The 12,982-nt window shown below is 47.4% G+C and overlaps 1 protein-coding gene across 3 annotated transcripts in view; it reads right to left on the reverse strand.

The window, feature by feature from the left end:
• The window catches only part of CTBP2 (C-terminal binding protein 2), a 133,861-nt gene that overhangs the window by 35,011 nt on the left and 85,868 nt on the right, over positions 1-12,982 (reverse strand). The window contains exons 1-2 of one of the 3 annotated variants that reach the window (XM_040072194.2): positions 6,521-7,669; positions 5,986-6,487 (exon numbers count right to left, since the gene is read on the reverse strand). The exons of 1 other annotated variant lie outside the window; for it this stretch is intronic. In XM_040072194.2, coding sequence (XP_039928128.1) covers positions 5,986-6,487; positions 6,521-7,669 — 1,651 coding nt within the window. Of the gene's footprint in view, positions 1-5,985; positions 7,670-12,982 lie in introns of those variants that run through there. One more of the 3 variants, XM_040072192.2, reaches the window with a different exon arrangement.

Raw genomic sequence — 12,982 nt, forward strand, 5'->3', positions numbered from 1 at the left:
ATCTCCACCCCTGACCCTGCTGCTGGAGCGGCTGTTCCAACGTGGAGCACAGCTCACTCATCCCGTGGCCATGCTACAGACACACCTTGCAAAAGAAAAAACGGAATTTACGCCTGGCAAATGAGTTTAGGTCAAGGGCTTCCAAATTACCAAAGAGCTGGAGCCGAGGGATGAGAGGCAGCAGCCCCAGAGCTGAGAGGTTTCCCTGGTGAGGGGCAGGGCAGGGGCTGTGCCACACTGTGCCACGGGACCCACAGTTAAGCTGATTGTTGGCTGGACACCCCCTGCACCGCGGGAGAGGGCGGAGGAAGGAGAGCCGGGCACTAATCTGCTCCATCTGCTCTGGAGCAGCTAATTGGATTGAAGGTGCAGAAGGCAAGACCCCACACTGGGCACTCGGAGCCTTTCGTTTCCCTGAACAGAACTGCTCCAGCAGTGCTGCCCAACATTTCTGCCCAAACCCTTTCCCAGGGCTGCCCTGTGTGGGCATGGCTGCTCCAGCACCTCCCTACCGGTGGGGCAGAACTAAACATTGGAAACACAACTCATGTGAATCCCACTCCCAGAAGTAACACTTCAACTTAAACAAAACACTACCAACAGCAGACAAAAGAGATTAAAAATTAGCTTTCTTTACCAAAAGCCAGCAGAATGCTGTTAACGTCAGGTTTTATTTAGGTGTAAAAGTCAAAAGCTCGCCTGCCAGTTGCCATCTATAAACCTTACTAATATCAGTCCTACATCTGCAATGTTTATTCTACATCAGTGGCTTAATGATGTTGGTCTTCTGCTTTTCAAGGATTCAGCTCAGCACCTACTTCGCTTTTAAAAATAACAGGCAATTCAGTTGTGCAGCATTTTCATTAAACTGGGCTGCAGTGTGATGACATGAGAATGACAAGGAGAAGAAATATAAAAAATGTTTAATACAATAATAATAAGAAACCTTTAAATTTTTTTTCCCCTCTGTGAACACGAAGTTTGTAGCTATGGAAACTACTTATGAGAAAGCTAAAAAAAATGTCAGCAAATACAGTCAGAGAATGATCTGGATATATGAAAGTCCTAACAATGCTGGAGAACCAGAGGCACGGGGTGAAAGAAAAGTGTAAATTGAAGATGACAACACTTATGCATCTGACAACACATTCTCCTTTGACAGGCCAAATTCATTTTTATTGCCATGGCACTAAAGTCAATGAATTGCAACTGGAATGAGTTTGACACTTTATATTGCTTTTGATAAAGCCATTATAAAAAGCATATTTCAGCCTTTAAAGAAGTATTTTAAAAGCATGTTCTCTGCCACCAATGAACTGTATGTGCAGATTGGCCAGGATAGCCATTGTTGTACCAAGATAGTCAACAGCACATCTCTTGCACATTCTGTTCTCTAGCATTCACCCTGCTAAGGTGGGCAGTTGAGTCCCTTCAGTTTTAACATCCACACACTCATGTGCTCAGCAGAGGTTGGTGAGGGTCCTTCTGAGCCTTTCAAAGGCTTTCACAAACTCACTGGGACTTTTCCAGCTACTTCCCTTATCATCTTGCATATTAGTGTCTTGATTAGCAGACATGAGAAATTCCCACGTGCTTATTTCAACCCGTATTTTTGTGTGGAAGTTGTGACCCCAGTTAAAACCACGACTCCATGTTTTCGTTAGTGGGCGCAGCGCAGAGTTTACCTGGACTAACACACTAGCTGGGAATGGCTCCAAGGACATGCTATGGTCTGTCAGGTCAATGTGCAAATTAAATCAGATTTATTCAGTGCATGGAGCTTCCCTTGGTGCTGTTTCAGTGCAGATTGTTAATTGAGCAGCCTTACATGGACACGCTGTGATTCCATGCTGAGGTTTGTACAGAAAACACAGGAAGAAAACCTGAGGTCGATTTCTGAGCTGTCCACTGTAGCGGGCGAAGAATAAATCAACACCAGCAAATACTCAGGAAATTTATATTGTGTAGGAAATATCCTGCTAAACTTTGCCCATAGAAAGCTGTGGCAATTTATCTTAAATTATTAAGGTTAAAAGAATTGATAGCTTACAAGAGTGGACAAATGTCACTCTTCTAACCATCTTTGATGGGTTCTTTTAACCATCCTTTAACCCACCAAGGCTCTCACTCCTGCCTAAGCCCTTTCAGGTGCTGCCCAGGTGCAGAGTGTCACCCGGCTACGATGTGTTCGGTTAACACAGCTTTTATCTGTCACAGAGGGGGAAATACCAATAAAAGGCATCACAATGAGGTGTTAAAGAGTACAAGCAGAGCTGAGCTAATCACAGTGAAAGGCATTTCTAGATGGGCTTTAAGCTGATAAAAGAGAGGATGAGTCCCCTTGACACTGGAGGGAACAACTTGTCCAAGGAGGGCAGCTGTCCTCAGCCTGGCTTTCCCTGCCTAGGAAAAGGTCAGGCTTTCAACCAAATCTTACAGCCAAGTAATTCTTCTCTGGCTTCCTGATGATACCCACCTGACTTTACAGGGCAACCCTGCTCCTCATCCCTGTGGGAAGCATCTTCCCTGTTGTGATAATTCGCTTTCATATCTTCATGTGTAAACGAGAGCTTGATAAACTACCCGAGACACTTATTTGCAATTAACCCCCTTTTCTCATTTAAGCTCCGTAAGTCCAGCATCAGAAACAGAAATCTGGACCAGCCCCAGTTTGGGAGAAGTCCAGGCTAGCTACAAAAATACAAGACTTCTCATTTGCCAACTGTTTTACTACTAAACACTGGGTTAAAAAAAAAAAAAAAAATAAAAGGAAATTAACTAATCTAATAAAAATCCTAGCAAACATCATAAATTGAAGTTGCAAAATTCGTAGGTGGAGCTGCAGTAACGTGATCAGTGACCGTGAGATACTGTTTGCCCTCACCAGCTTTGCTGACCTGAACTATTTATTTCCCTGCACTCCCTCCCAGCTCAGCACGGGGCTGGCCACAATCCCGCTCTGGCTCAGCCCTCCTGTTGACACGTGTTTGTCACTCAGACCTTGCAGGGCTTTCTCCCTGCTCGCCACCGAGCTGGCTTGGTGTGCTCACTACTGGAGATCCTGTGGATGGAGAGGCTGCAGGAGCGCTCCTGTCAGCTCTTCCTGACAAGGTCTTAATCCATGGGGAGCAGCAGCTTTGCCAGAGCTGTGGCCGGGGAGTGCCTGGCATGGGAATCCAGCTCATCTCCGGAGACATAACTCTACCAGCACAGCAAAGGGTTCTTTGCTTCTTCCTTCTCTTCATACAGCCCTGCAACTCCCAGGAAGGGCAATTTACCTAACTTATTACTAATTATTTTAAGAAAAGCAAAGCACTTGAAGCAGACTGAATCTCATTGCTCCTTTTCCCTTATCTGACCACGCCAAAGCAAGAGGTCCATAAACACATGGGAACACCAGGCAGGAGAAGACACCTTCCTCCTGCAAAGTCCTCTGTGTCCAAACTCCAAAGTGAACAGAGCTGTGTAGAATGCACTCAGTGTCAAACTCAGCACAAAATGACAAATGGGGTCTTTAGGAACAACTCACTGTAGAAAGACTACAATGCATAGTTCAACAAGATTTTAAAAAAGCCCAAAATGATCTGTTTTAAGGTCTTATCTATATAACAGGCTTCAAAACATGACTGGGGTGTAACATGCACTTTATAATCCTCTGCTGACTGGAAAGACATTAACCTACACTGACAGAAAATATTTGCAGCCATTTGGAGACAAGAGTTTAATACCGAATTTGCTTTCGCCTTGTGACTCGAATATCTGCAGCCAAAGCTACAGCCAAGAGAAGGCTCATTGCTCCTGAAAACGCATCCTGGCTCTTCCTGGCTGGCAAATACAATTTTCCTGGATTTAGTCAAGTTTCTGCCACCCACTCAAAGCTTTAAAACATCTTAACATATTTCTAACCTCAGCTTATCCCCTCATGGCTAAGTGTGAACACTCCTGCTCAACACAGCTCAAACATCTACAAACCAACACACACTTTCTCATTTTTAATCCTTCCATGTGCCATGTGCCTTACCTTGGCTTCTACTTTTAAAATATGCTTTAAGAGGAAGAAAACCTCTCAGGCTATTTGGAAAGGAAAAAGGGGAAATAAATAAAAATGAAGACAATTTTACAGGTCCTACTTCAGCAAAACCTTTCAGGGCCTTCAATGAGAAGATAATCTTTCTGTGATTATGGCCAAACCCTCTCGTTGCTTGGCAACACATAATTAAGGAATATGTTTTCAGATCCGCTTTGCAAGCTGGCCATTATCAGATGAAATTACTGGAGCAACAAATGTCATCCTCATGCAAATGAGATGGTCGTAGGCAAAAGAAGAAAAAAAAAAGGAAAAAAAGATGGTTGAGTAGCAAGAAAGAGCTCAGCAGCACAGAAATGCTGCTGGCTTCCTCTTGCTGTGCACTGGTAATTTTGGTGAAGGGAAGGGATAATTTCAAGATCTTTAGAGAACAGGGTTTGGAGTTTATAAATGAGAACTAGGGAAGGAGGGATCTGTTTCCCATGGTGGAGGAGATTGCTCCCAGCCCCTGTGCTCTGGAGGTCCTTCAGCCCAGAGCTGTCGCTGCGTCGGCATCGACCGCTCAATCAGACATAGCGCAAATAAAGGAACATATTTGTGTTCCCCACATTATGCCAGTTCGTCTTCTTAGCCACATTTAATTTAAAAATACTGCCTGGATGTACTACTTTAGCATCTGATCCATGTCAACACAGAACATGTTGCCTAATATTGAAGCATTTTTTAGAAATCAATACATTACACCAGCTACATAAAGGACTCATAAGCATGAAAGGACCAGCATTTACCTCCTAGCTGTGTAATTATGGTATGGCAGGGAAAGGGGTGTGCCAAGTGTCTGCATTTTGACAACTTTATCATTTCCACTCACAAAATCATTCTTTCTTTAGATTCCTGTGGAATGGCATCACCAGTTTGGCACCGTCTCGATGCCTATAAATGGTATCCCTCTTATTAAAGCTTTGTGTGCGTGTGTGCTGGTACGGCACATTGTTTGCATGGGAGAAAACCCCCTGCTCACAGAGTCATTACCAGCAAAAAACATTTCAAGGTGTGTCTTGCTACTTTTTTTTTTTTTTTTTTTTCCAAACCAGCCAAAGCACAAATGAATGGATTTGATGAATTCCCTTATATTTCTCTGGGTGATTTTGGGGGTTAGTTTCTATCAGACTCTGAGTGCCACATCTCCAAAGTGGAGCAGCACAACCTGCTTGGATTGTTCAGCTTTTCATCCAAGCAGCCAAGAGCTTGAGAGTTTATAGGAAGGGAAGGGAAGTCTAGCAGCCACCATTCATTTTTATTGTTCCAGTGCTTAATGACAGGCTTTTAGTTTAAAGCACAGCCCTATTACTTTAACAGCTCTATCGCTTCACTTACAGGCATCTCGAGAAGGAAATCAAGGGGTTTATTTTATATGCCTGATAAAACAGCAAATTAATAATAAGAAGAAAAGCCTTAGGTAATGGCCAAAGGTAAGTCGATTCTCGAATAACACCATTAACTATCTGATGAATTTAGTCAAAACAATGCTAACCATTTCCTTGGAGGAACACATTTGTGCCTGATAACAGCGGTAAAAAGTCAATCTGCAGCAAACCCTGTAGTCCTAATTGCTCAGCCAGCACAGTGTCTAATCTCCAGTTCTCGACGTACAACAGGAACGGCAAGATTAACCCTGGAAACATTATCTGAGATACCGCTCATGTTTAACTGAAGTTGCCTAAACAAATGCAATATTTGGAATTTAACCACAGAGCAAGAATCAGCATCTTTAGCTCCGCATGGCCAGCACAGCCCCACACAGAAATCCCCTTCTCCTCATTTTCTAAGTAGGACAGCGTCTAACATTTAGCCATGAACGCCCACGACATTTGGCTGTGGGTTTTTTGAGGGGGTAAAATAAGCAACAACAAGGTGGTTCTAAACGACTATATGGACTAAGCCCCCTCAGGAATTACTTGGTTCAGGCGACGCCATGGTGGAGACGATGACGGGGGGCCCCGTGCGCCTGCTGAGCTTCGGGTACGGGGACAGCTGGGCAGGGAAGGAGGGTGGTCCAGTGGGTGCCAGGCTGCCGTCCCCCGCTGTCCCCGGCCGGCGGAGGAGCTGGGGGCTGCTGTGGGGGCTGGGTGCTGGTGACGCCACCGCCGTCCGCTCCCTCTTCATCAGCTCCATGGGCACGGTGTAGGTGGTGGGGTACGCCGTCTTGGGGCTGGCGTGCGGGTTGGCCGCCGTCACGGGCAAGCCGACCGGAGCAGAGTAGGCAGAGGTGGGACGCGGGTGTGGGCTGCAAGGCAGGGGGGTGTTGTACCCCGAACCGGGGAGGAAGTGTGGCCCCTGAGGAGCCCCCGCGGGGGCCGGGTAGGTGGTGGTCTCCAGCAAGTGCTGGGTCGGGGCGCTGGACGGCCGGCGGTGTATCTCTACACCTCTCGGGGACAGCGGCTGCAGCGGTGGCGGGTGCTGCGAGGTGCCAGGGCCATCCACGGTGGGCACCCCGTATTCTGCCGGGAGCTCGCTGCGGTGGCTGAAGCTGTTGGAGCGGGTTCTGGGGCGCAGCGCCCCGCTCCTGCGCTCCTGTCTCTGCAGCTGCATCTCTGCCTTGTAGTTGTGGGCGATGCGGGACAGCACGCGGGCCTGCCCCAGGTTAGGCGCCACCGACTTGATGTCGTTCTCCTCCATCATGGCCAGCAGGTTTGGAGAGTCGAAGCCCTGCTGCAGCAGGGCAGCAAAGGTGCTCTCTGAGACGCCCTCTGCACGCAGCAGCGCCACAAACTCGGGGTCAAAGCTCCTCTTGCCCTCAGGCCCAGGGAAGCCGGGGGGCACCGGTGGGTGGGAGGGTGTTGCCACCGCCGCTTCGTAGCTGTCATAGGGACCCTTGGCGCCGGTGCTCTCCCTGCTGGGCCCGTAGCTGCTGCCAGTGCTGGTGGTGGGATCCACCACCAGGCAGGTGGGGGCAGCTTGCCTGGCCGCCACCGCCTCGGGGGCCCGCTCTGCCCCATCGCTGTAGCCCGGCCTGCTGGGGAAGGCGGGTGCCTCTGCTGCGTACCGCGGGCCGGGGGGCTCCGTGCCGTACCACGCCGGGGAGACATCTCTGCCACGCATCCGCTGCCCATCCAGGGCCAGCTTGGGGTCTCTGTAGAGGCGGGCGGCATCCGGTGTGACAGGTGGGCGCGCTGCGGTCTGGTCCCAGGACATTCGGCTGCCAGGAGCCCCATAGCTCGCCAGCGGCCTGCCCGCCACGTGGTCGCGGTAGCAGCGAGGGTCCTTGGGTGACCTCGCCGACAGTGACGGGTCGCTGTAGTAATCCTGGGGTGGCAGAGAGCCCCGGCCCGCCATGGATGCCGGCCGGTCGCAGTAGGTGAAGTCGGGGACAGAGCCCTTCCTCAGGGGCCCCGGCGCGAAGGCGGCATCCTGGTATGGGTACGCCTCTTGCTTCAGGTCCGCACCGCCCTGCAAGATGATATCATTTGCCCGCGGTGGCTCATACCAGCTGCCCTCACCGCCGTAGGTCAGGGAGCTCCTCCGGCCTGGCGGCCTCTGGTACTCGAAGGCGTTCTCGCTCTCCCAGTTTCCCTCATACCAGCCGGCAGCGTCCCAGCTCTGCGAGCGGCCGATGTTGGGGTGCTTGCTGGGGATGGGCATTGCCACGAGGCCGCTTGCTCCTGCTGACACGGAGAAGAGGAGGTGCCTTCCTTCTCAGCGCTTCTCCGGCACGCATCCAAACCGGACCGTGCTGCGCCTGAGCCCTCCCGGGACTCGAGAAACCAGAGGCTGGAGGTTTTGCCTTTCCGAGTGTCGTCTGAATTATTAATCCTCGGTAACCTTAGCAGGCAGAGCATGCGGCGGCCGGCGGAGGGGCTGCCCCTGGCCGCGCGGTGCAGCCGCGCAGGAGAGCGGCCGCGCTCAGCCCAGATGCTTTATCCTGTGCCGCTGGGGATGGCGCGCGCACATGGACAACTGGCCGAGCAGTGTGTGGGGATTAGGAGCTAAATAAAACCACTAAAGCCCTCGCTCCATGTGACATCATTTTAGCCCGATGAAATCTCACGCACTGACCCAGCCAGCAACCTCAATGCAATTTTGCCCCCGGGGAATGGTGATTTCTTTTTTTTTTTTTGTTCGTTTCTTTGTTTTTAACATGTGTTTCCTCTCTTTCGGTTGTCTCCCCCCCTCACGTGCTGGGGGAGGCTGTCCCAGCACCCGCCGGGGATGGGCAGCGGGATAACGGAACGTGCGCGGATCCGCTCGGCCCCACACATGCGCATGTAAAAATAAAAAAGAAAGCTTCAGTGTCAGCTCAATCTTAATCCAACCTGATGAAATGCTAATCCACCACACACAGCTAAGGACAAATTAAATGGGAGCCAGCAGACAGGCCTAAAAAAGGCCAGTGCAAGATACTCGGGAATACGAGAGCAATTAGAAATTAGTTAGGAATCTGTTTAGCACTTTATGAATATTATAATTTGTGTGAGAAATTACTCTTTTTTTTTTTTTTTTTTTTTTTTTTTTTTGTATTTTCAAATTAGCCACGCTAACTAGGCTCCAAAAAGAATTTTTATAATATTACCATAATATGCAAATCCTTTCATCATCCCAGGACAGAAAATTGTGGAGGTGTAATCTGGAATGTGTAATTTTAAAGCCCTAGCACAGGTCACGGAGAAGGAGAGGAGGCTCAAAGGATCTAAAGCCTGGCCTAACAAAGCAAAAAGGAATAGTAGACTTTTGCCCATTATCTCCAGCTTCCTTTGGAAAAAGTACATGTTTATGAAATAGGAAAACACTCAGAAACATCACACAAAACCCATTTTGTACTGAGCAGTATTTCAACATTCATGTGGATTAAGCTTTTTTTACACTTAGAGCAGGCAAAAGGATTTAGATGGAATCACAGCACAGAAAATTGTTATTTGGGAATGTAATAAAAATTTCCATATAGAGTCATTGTTTTCAGAGGAGACATTAAAATGGCTCCCCAAAACACATAACCCAAATTATGACAGGCTGCTCATGCTCAAATACTCATTTTCAAAGAAGGAATAGCTCAACTGCTCCTTATTTTGCTGACCACTGCTACAGAGGCAACATTTTATTTTTTGAATTAAAAAAACTCAGATGGAAACAATTTTGCCTTTCCCAGCTACAATCAGAGATTTCTTCCCCTCCAATACACCTCCTTCCAGGACAGACCCACTGAAAGGAGGAACAGTCACCTGCCCTGACTGTTTGCAAGACAGCTTGAGCATTTTCTCTGGCTAATCCACAATAAATGTTTAGTGCACAAGCCATCGCATGATGGACTATTGTGCTATTATGATACCTAAATCACTAATACAGTCTAATGCTTATACTTGCCTATCATCCTAATACCTCTGGGCTGTATTTCTGACCCAAATACTGACAGGATCTTTGAATAATCCTTAAATTTCTTTATTGCAGTAAATATTACAAATCCTCTTCAAACATTCTCTCCTCCAGTTCCATCCTCAAGAATCATGATCATGAAAATTATGCTGGATATTAAACAGTCATGCAAAATATGGGGCCCAAAATATTATTTATGCAGTTCTCAGAGAATATCTGATTGGCATTATACTGAATTAACTAACAAACTTCAGGCACACTGGAAAATTTCTTCTTTTGTGAGCGTCAGGATGGGAAGGCGCATTTGTGGCTTACAAATAAAGCAGAGAGCATTTTAACCAACAAAAATGTTTTATTACAACAACATTTTGCCAAAGAATAAAATGCATTCCCAACTGGATACAGTGAGATTGGTGCCATTTGTTCTGAAGCACAGAGGAAAACTACCAAAAATGTATATGACAAAATAATAAAATCCTGGTCTATAGATCAAGAGCATCTTCCACCACTGTCTTCAAAGAAATTCCTGACAAACAGCCACCATGTTAAGCCATGGCTAACAATGGAAAAAACCATGCCATTGAGGAATGAAATTTCAAAAATGCTGATTTTCAACAACTGCAAGGGAAGACAGAAGGGAGCTTGAAGCATTCACTACCTCTGAAAAAAACCAAGGGCTTTAACAAGCCCTTGGGGCGAGTGGCGGACACACAATGGAAACCTCCACCCAAACACACACCATCTGCGACTGGGGGCAGTGCCCTGCCCAGTGCATGCCATAGGCGACAGCAGCACCCAGAGAGCCACCTCCAAACTCCCTCCATCCCACGCACAGGAGCTCATCTGGACTCCAAAAACCACCCTGCCATCAGCCTGCCCTTGCAGCCTTGGGCAGGAGATGTGCTCCTCTTCCAGCTCTTCACAGGGGCCAGGAAATCCTGAGGACCTGCCGCTGGAACACTCATGCATATGGATGGGTTATCCCCTATGTGCTGACCTCAATGGAACCAACAGATTATTCCTGTGCTCCAAGCCAAGCAGAGGCAAATGCCTGCAGGACTGGGGGCTGCAGGATTTGCCGATTTCCCTGCAGCCAAGGGCCAGACGTCCTCTTTGGAGGGCTCTGCTGGCCCCAGTTTTTGTTGACCAAGAGCTGTATCCAGTGGGGAAGACGGGGCTGGGCTGCCTTGTGTGCCACCATGGCAGCGAAGGAAATGTTACACCCCCAGAGAACCACAAAATGAATAAGAAATGATCGGAATGAAATATTTACGGATGGGCAAGAAGGGTCTTGCCTTTTCTTGTTTTTTACAGTCTTAGAAACAACCCCCTTGCAAATTCAAGCAGCAGGGGCAGCGGTGCAAGTGAGGTGATTGTCCCCCTCTACTCCACTGGTGAGACCCCACCTGCAGTGCTGTGTCCAGCTCTGGGGAATGAAACATAAGAAGGACATGGAGCTGTTGAAGCGAGTCTAGAGGAGGCCACAAAGATGATTTGAGGGCTGAAGCACCTCTGCTATGGGGAAATGCTGAGAGAATGGGACTTGTTCACCCTGGAGAGGCTGAGATGATCTTACCACAGCCTTTCAGAGATCCTCTAAGGAGAGCTGGAAAGGGATTTTTAGAAGGGCGTGATAGGACAAGAGGGAATGGCTTCCCACTGGCAGAGGGCAGGGATAGATGGGATTTTGGAAAGGAATTGTTCCCTGAGGGTGGGGAGACCCTAGCACAGGGTGCCCAGAGAAGCTGTGGCTGCCCCTAGAAGTGCCCAAGGCCACGTTGGACAGGGCTTGGAGCAGCCTGGGAGAGTGGAAAGTGTCCCTGCCCTTGGAAGGGGTGGAACTAAATGAGCTTTAAGGTCCCGTCTAACCCAAACCATTCGGCAATTCTATGAAATTCTATTAAATGATTCTGTTCCTATTTCTGAATCCAGACCCAAGCAGGATGGCCAGGAGAAGATACAGAAGTCCTGGGGCCCAACTTGATGTAACTGATCCCTTTGTGGTTTTTGGGAGTGCAGGAGGTACCAGCACCCACATCCTTGATATGAGGGGGAGACAAGGACTGTGGAACGGGCAGAAAATTTATTCTCCCTTTATCTTCTAATTCTAGAGGTATTTTTGAAAGGGAGAAAAAAAAAAAAAAAAAAAAAAAAAAAAAAAGGCAAGCTGATCAAGAGATTAAATGCCCTGGTATTTCAGATCACGTGAAAAATTGAGAGTTTTGACTTAATCTTAATACCCTGATTTTTTCTTTAGCATTGATGTCATACATGGCAAATTTGGCCACAATATTTGGGTACGATACAATGACCACAGAAGTCTGCTCTGAAAAAAAGGTGATGACAGAGTAGAAGAAAGGTGGGCCCATTGTTGAGACACTGCATTTAAAACTGATGGCAAGAAATCTGAGCCTGGAACCCTCTTGCAGTGCATGTGAAACAAGCAATGCTACAAAGTGCTGTTCTCTTCCCATGAAGGAAGTGTTTTACACATAAAACTCAGGGTAGGAAATCAGCATGCTAAATCTGCAACACAACTGTGTAAACAACATTTTTTGGAGCCTGCAGCACTGACTCAGGAGAGGCTGGCTGCAAAATTTCATTCATATTGATATAAAACATTTCATTACGTATTCTGAAAGCACGTTGCTGGAAAAATTATTCCGTGCAGCAAAATAAAACAGATTGGGATTAGTTTTGCTTCTTATTATTGTAAAATATGTTTCAACTATAAATTCATATCCTGCTTATATTGGGGGAAGTATTTTTAATGTAGATTAAGATGTTGATGTTTTCTCCCCAATTATTTTCTTCTGGGAGAGAATGGAACAGAAACAATGTGCCAAATGTAATTTCTGGCAAAAACTGTAAGATGCAGCAGTCTGGGAAAGGCTATTTCCTTTTCAAAGGCAAAGGAATCCTACCCCTGGTACTGAAAAACCCTCTGGAGAACAAATACATCTCTTGTTAATGGAGAGAGCAGGTACAAGGACACCAGAGCCTTTATACCTCGCTCTGCCACTGTCAGAGAGTAAATTGCTTAATTTCTTACTTGCTGATTCCCCTTCCATCAAGAGGGATATAATAATACACACCTCTCACACTCGGATGGTGTTAAGATTAATCAGTGTTTGTCATATGTTTTCAGGTGACAACGTACAAAGCTTCTGGGAGGATAAATGCTCCTGCCCTCCCTGCCTGGGCTTTCAAGGACTGCGTGTGATTGTGCCTAATGACCCCCAGAGCTCGGGAAGCCTCTCCTGAACATCCTCCTCCCATGTTCAGCTTGCAGGATGCCAGGGAAGCAGAAATGAGCTGCTCTGTTCTGTGGTGTACCACGGATGCTAGGGAGAAGAAAAGGAATGGGATGCAGTATGAGTAATGCACACACACACACACGCATGCACACCAGCCGAAAAGAAACAAAATTAAAAAGAAAAATGGGAGAGGAAAAGCAGCAAGAAAACGTTCCAAATCCTTTGAAACTACTGCATTTGCTAAAATTTGGCTCTGCAAAATCTCCCTCACGGTGGCAATAAGCACTCTGCCTAGATGGACTTTTTAACAGTCTCCTGAAATTAAGGGAGC

The sequence above is a fragment of the Hirundo rustica genome, chromosome 8 (assembly GCF_015227805.2).
Source record: "Hirundo rustica isolate bHirRus1 chromosome 8, bHirRus1.pri.v3, whole genome shotgun sequence".
NCBI classification, from domain to species: domain Eukaryota; kingdom Metazoa; phylum Chordata; class Aves; order Passeriformes; family Hirundinidae; genus Hirundo; species Hirundo rustica.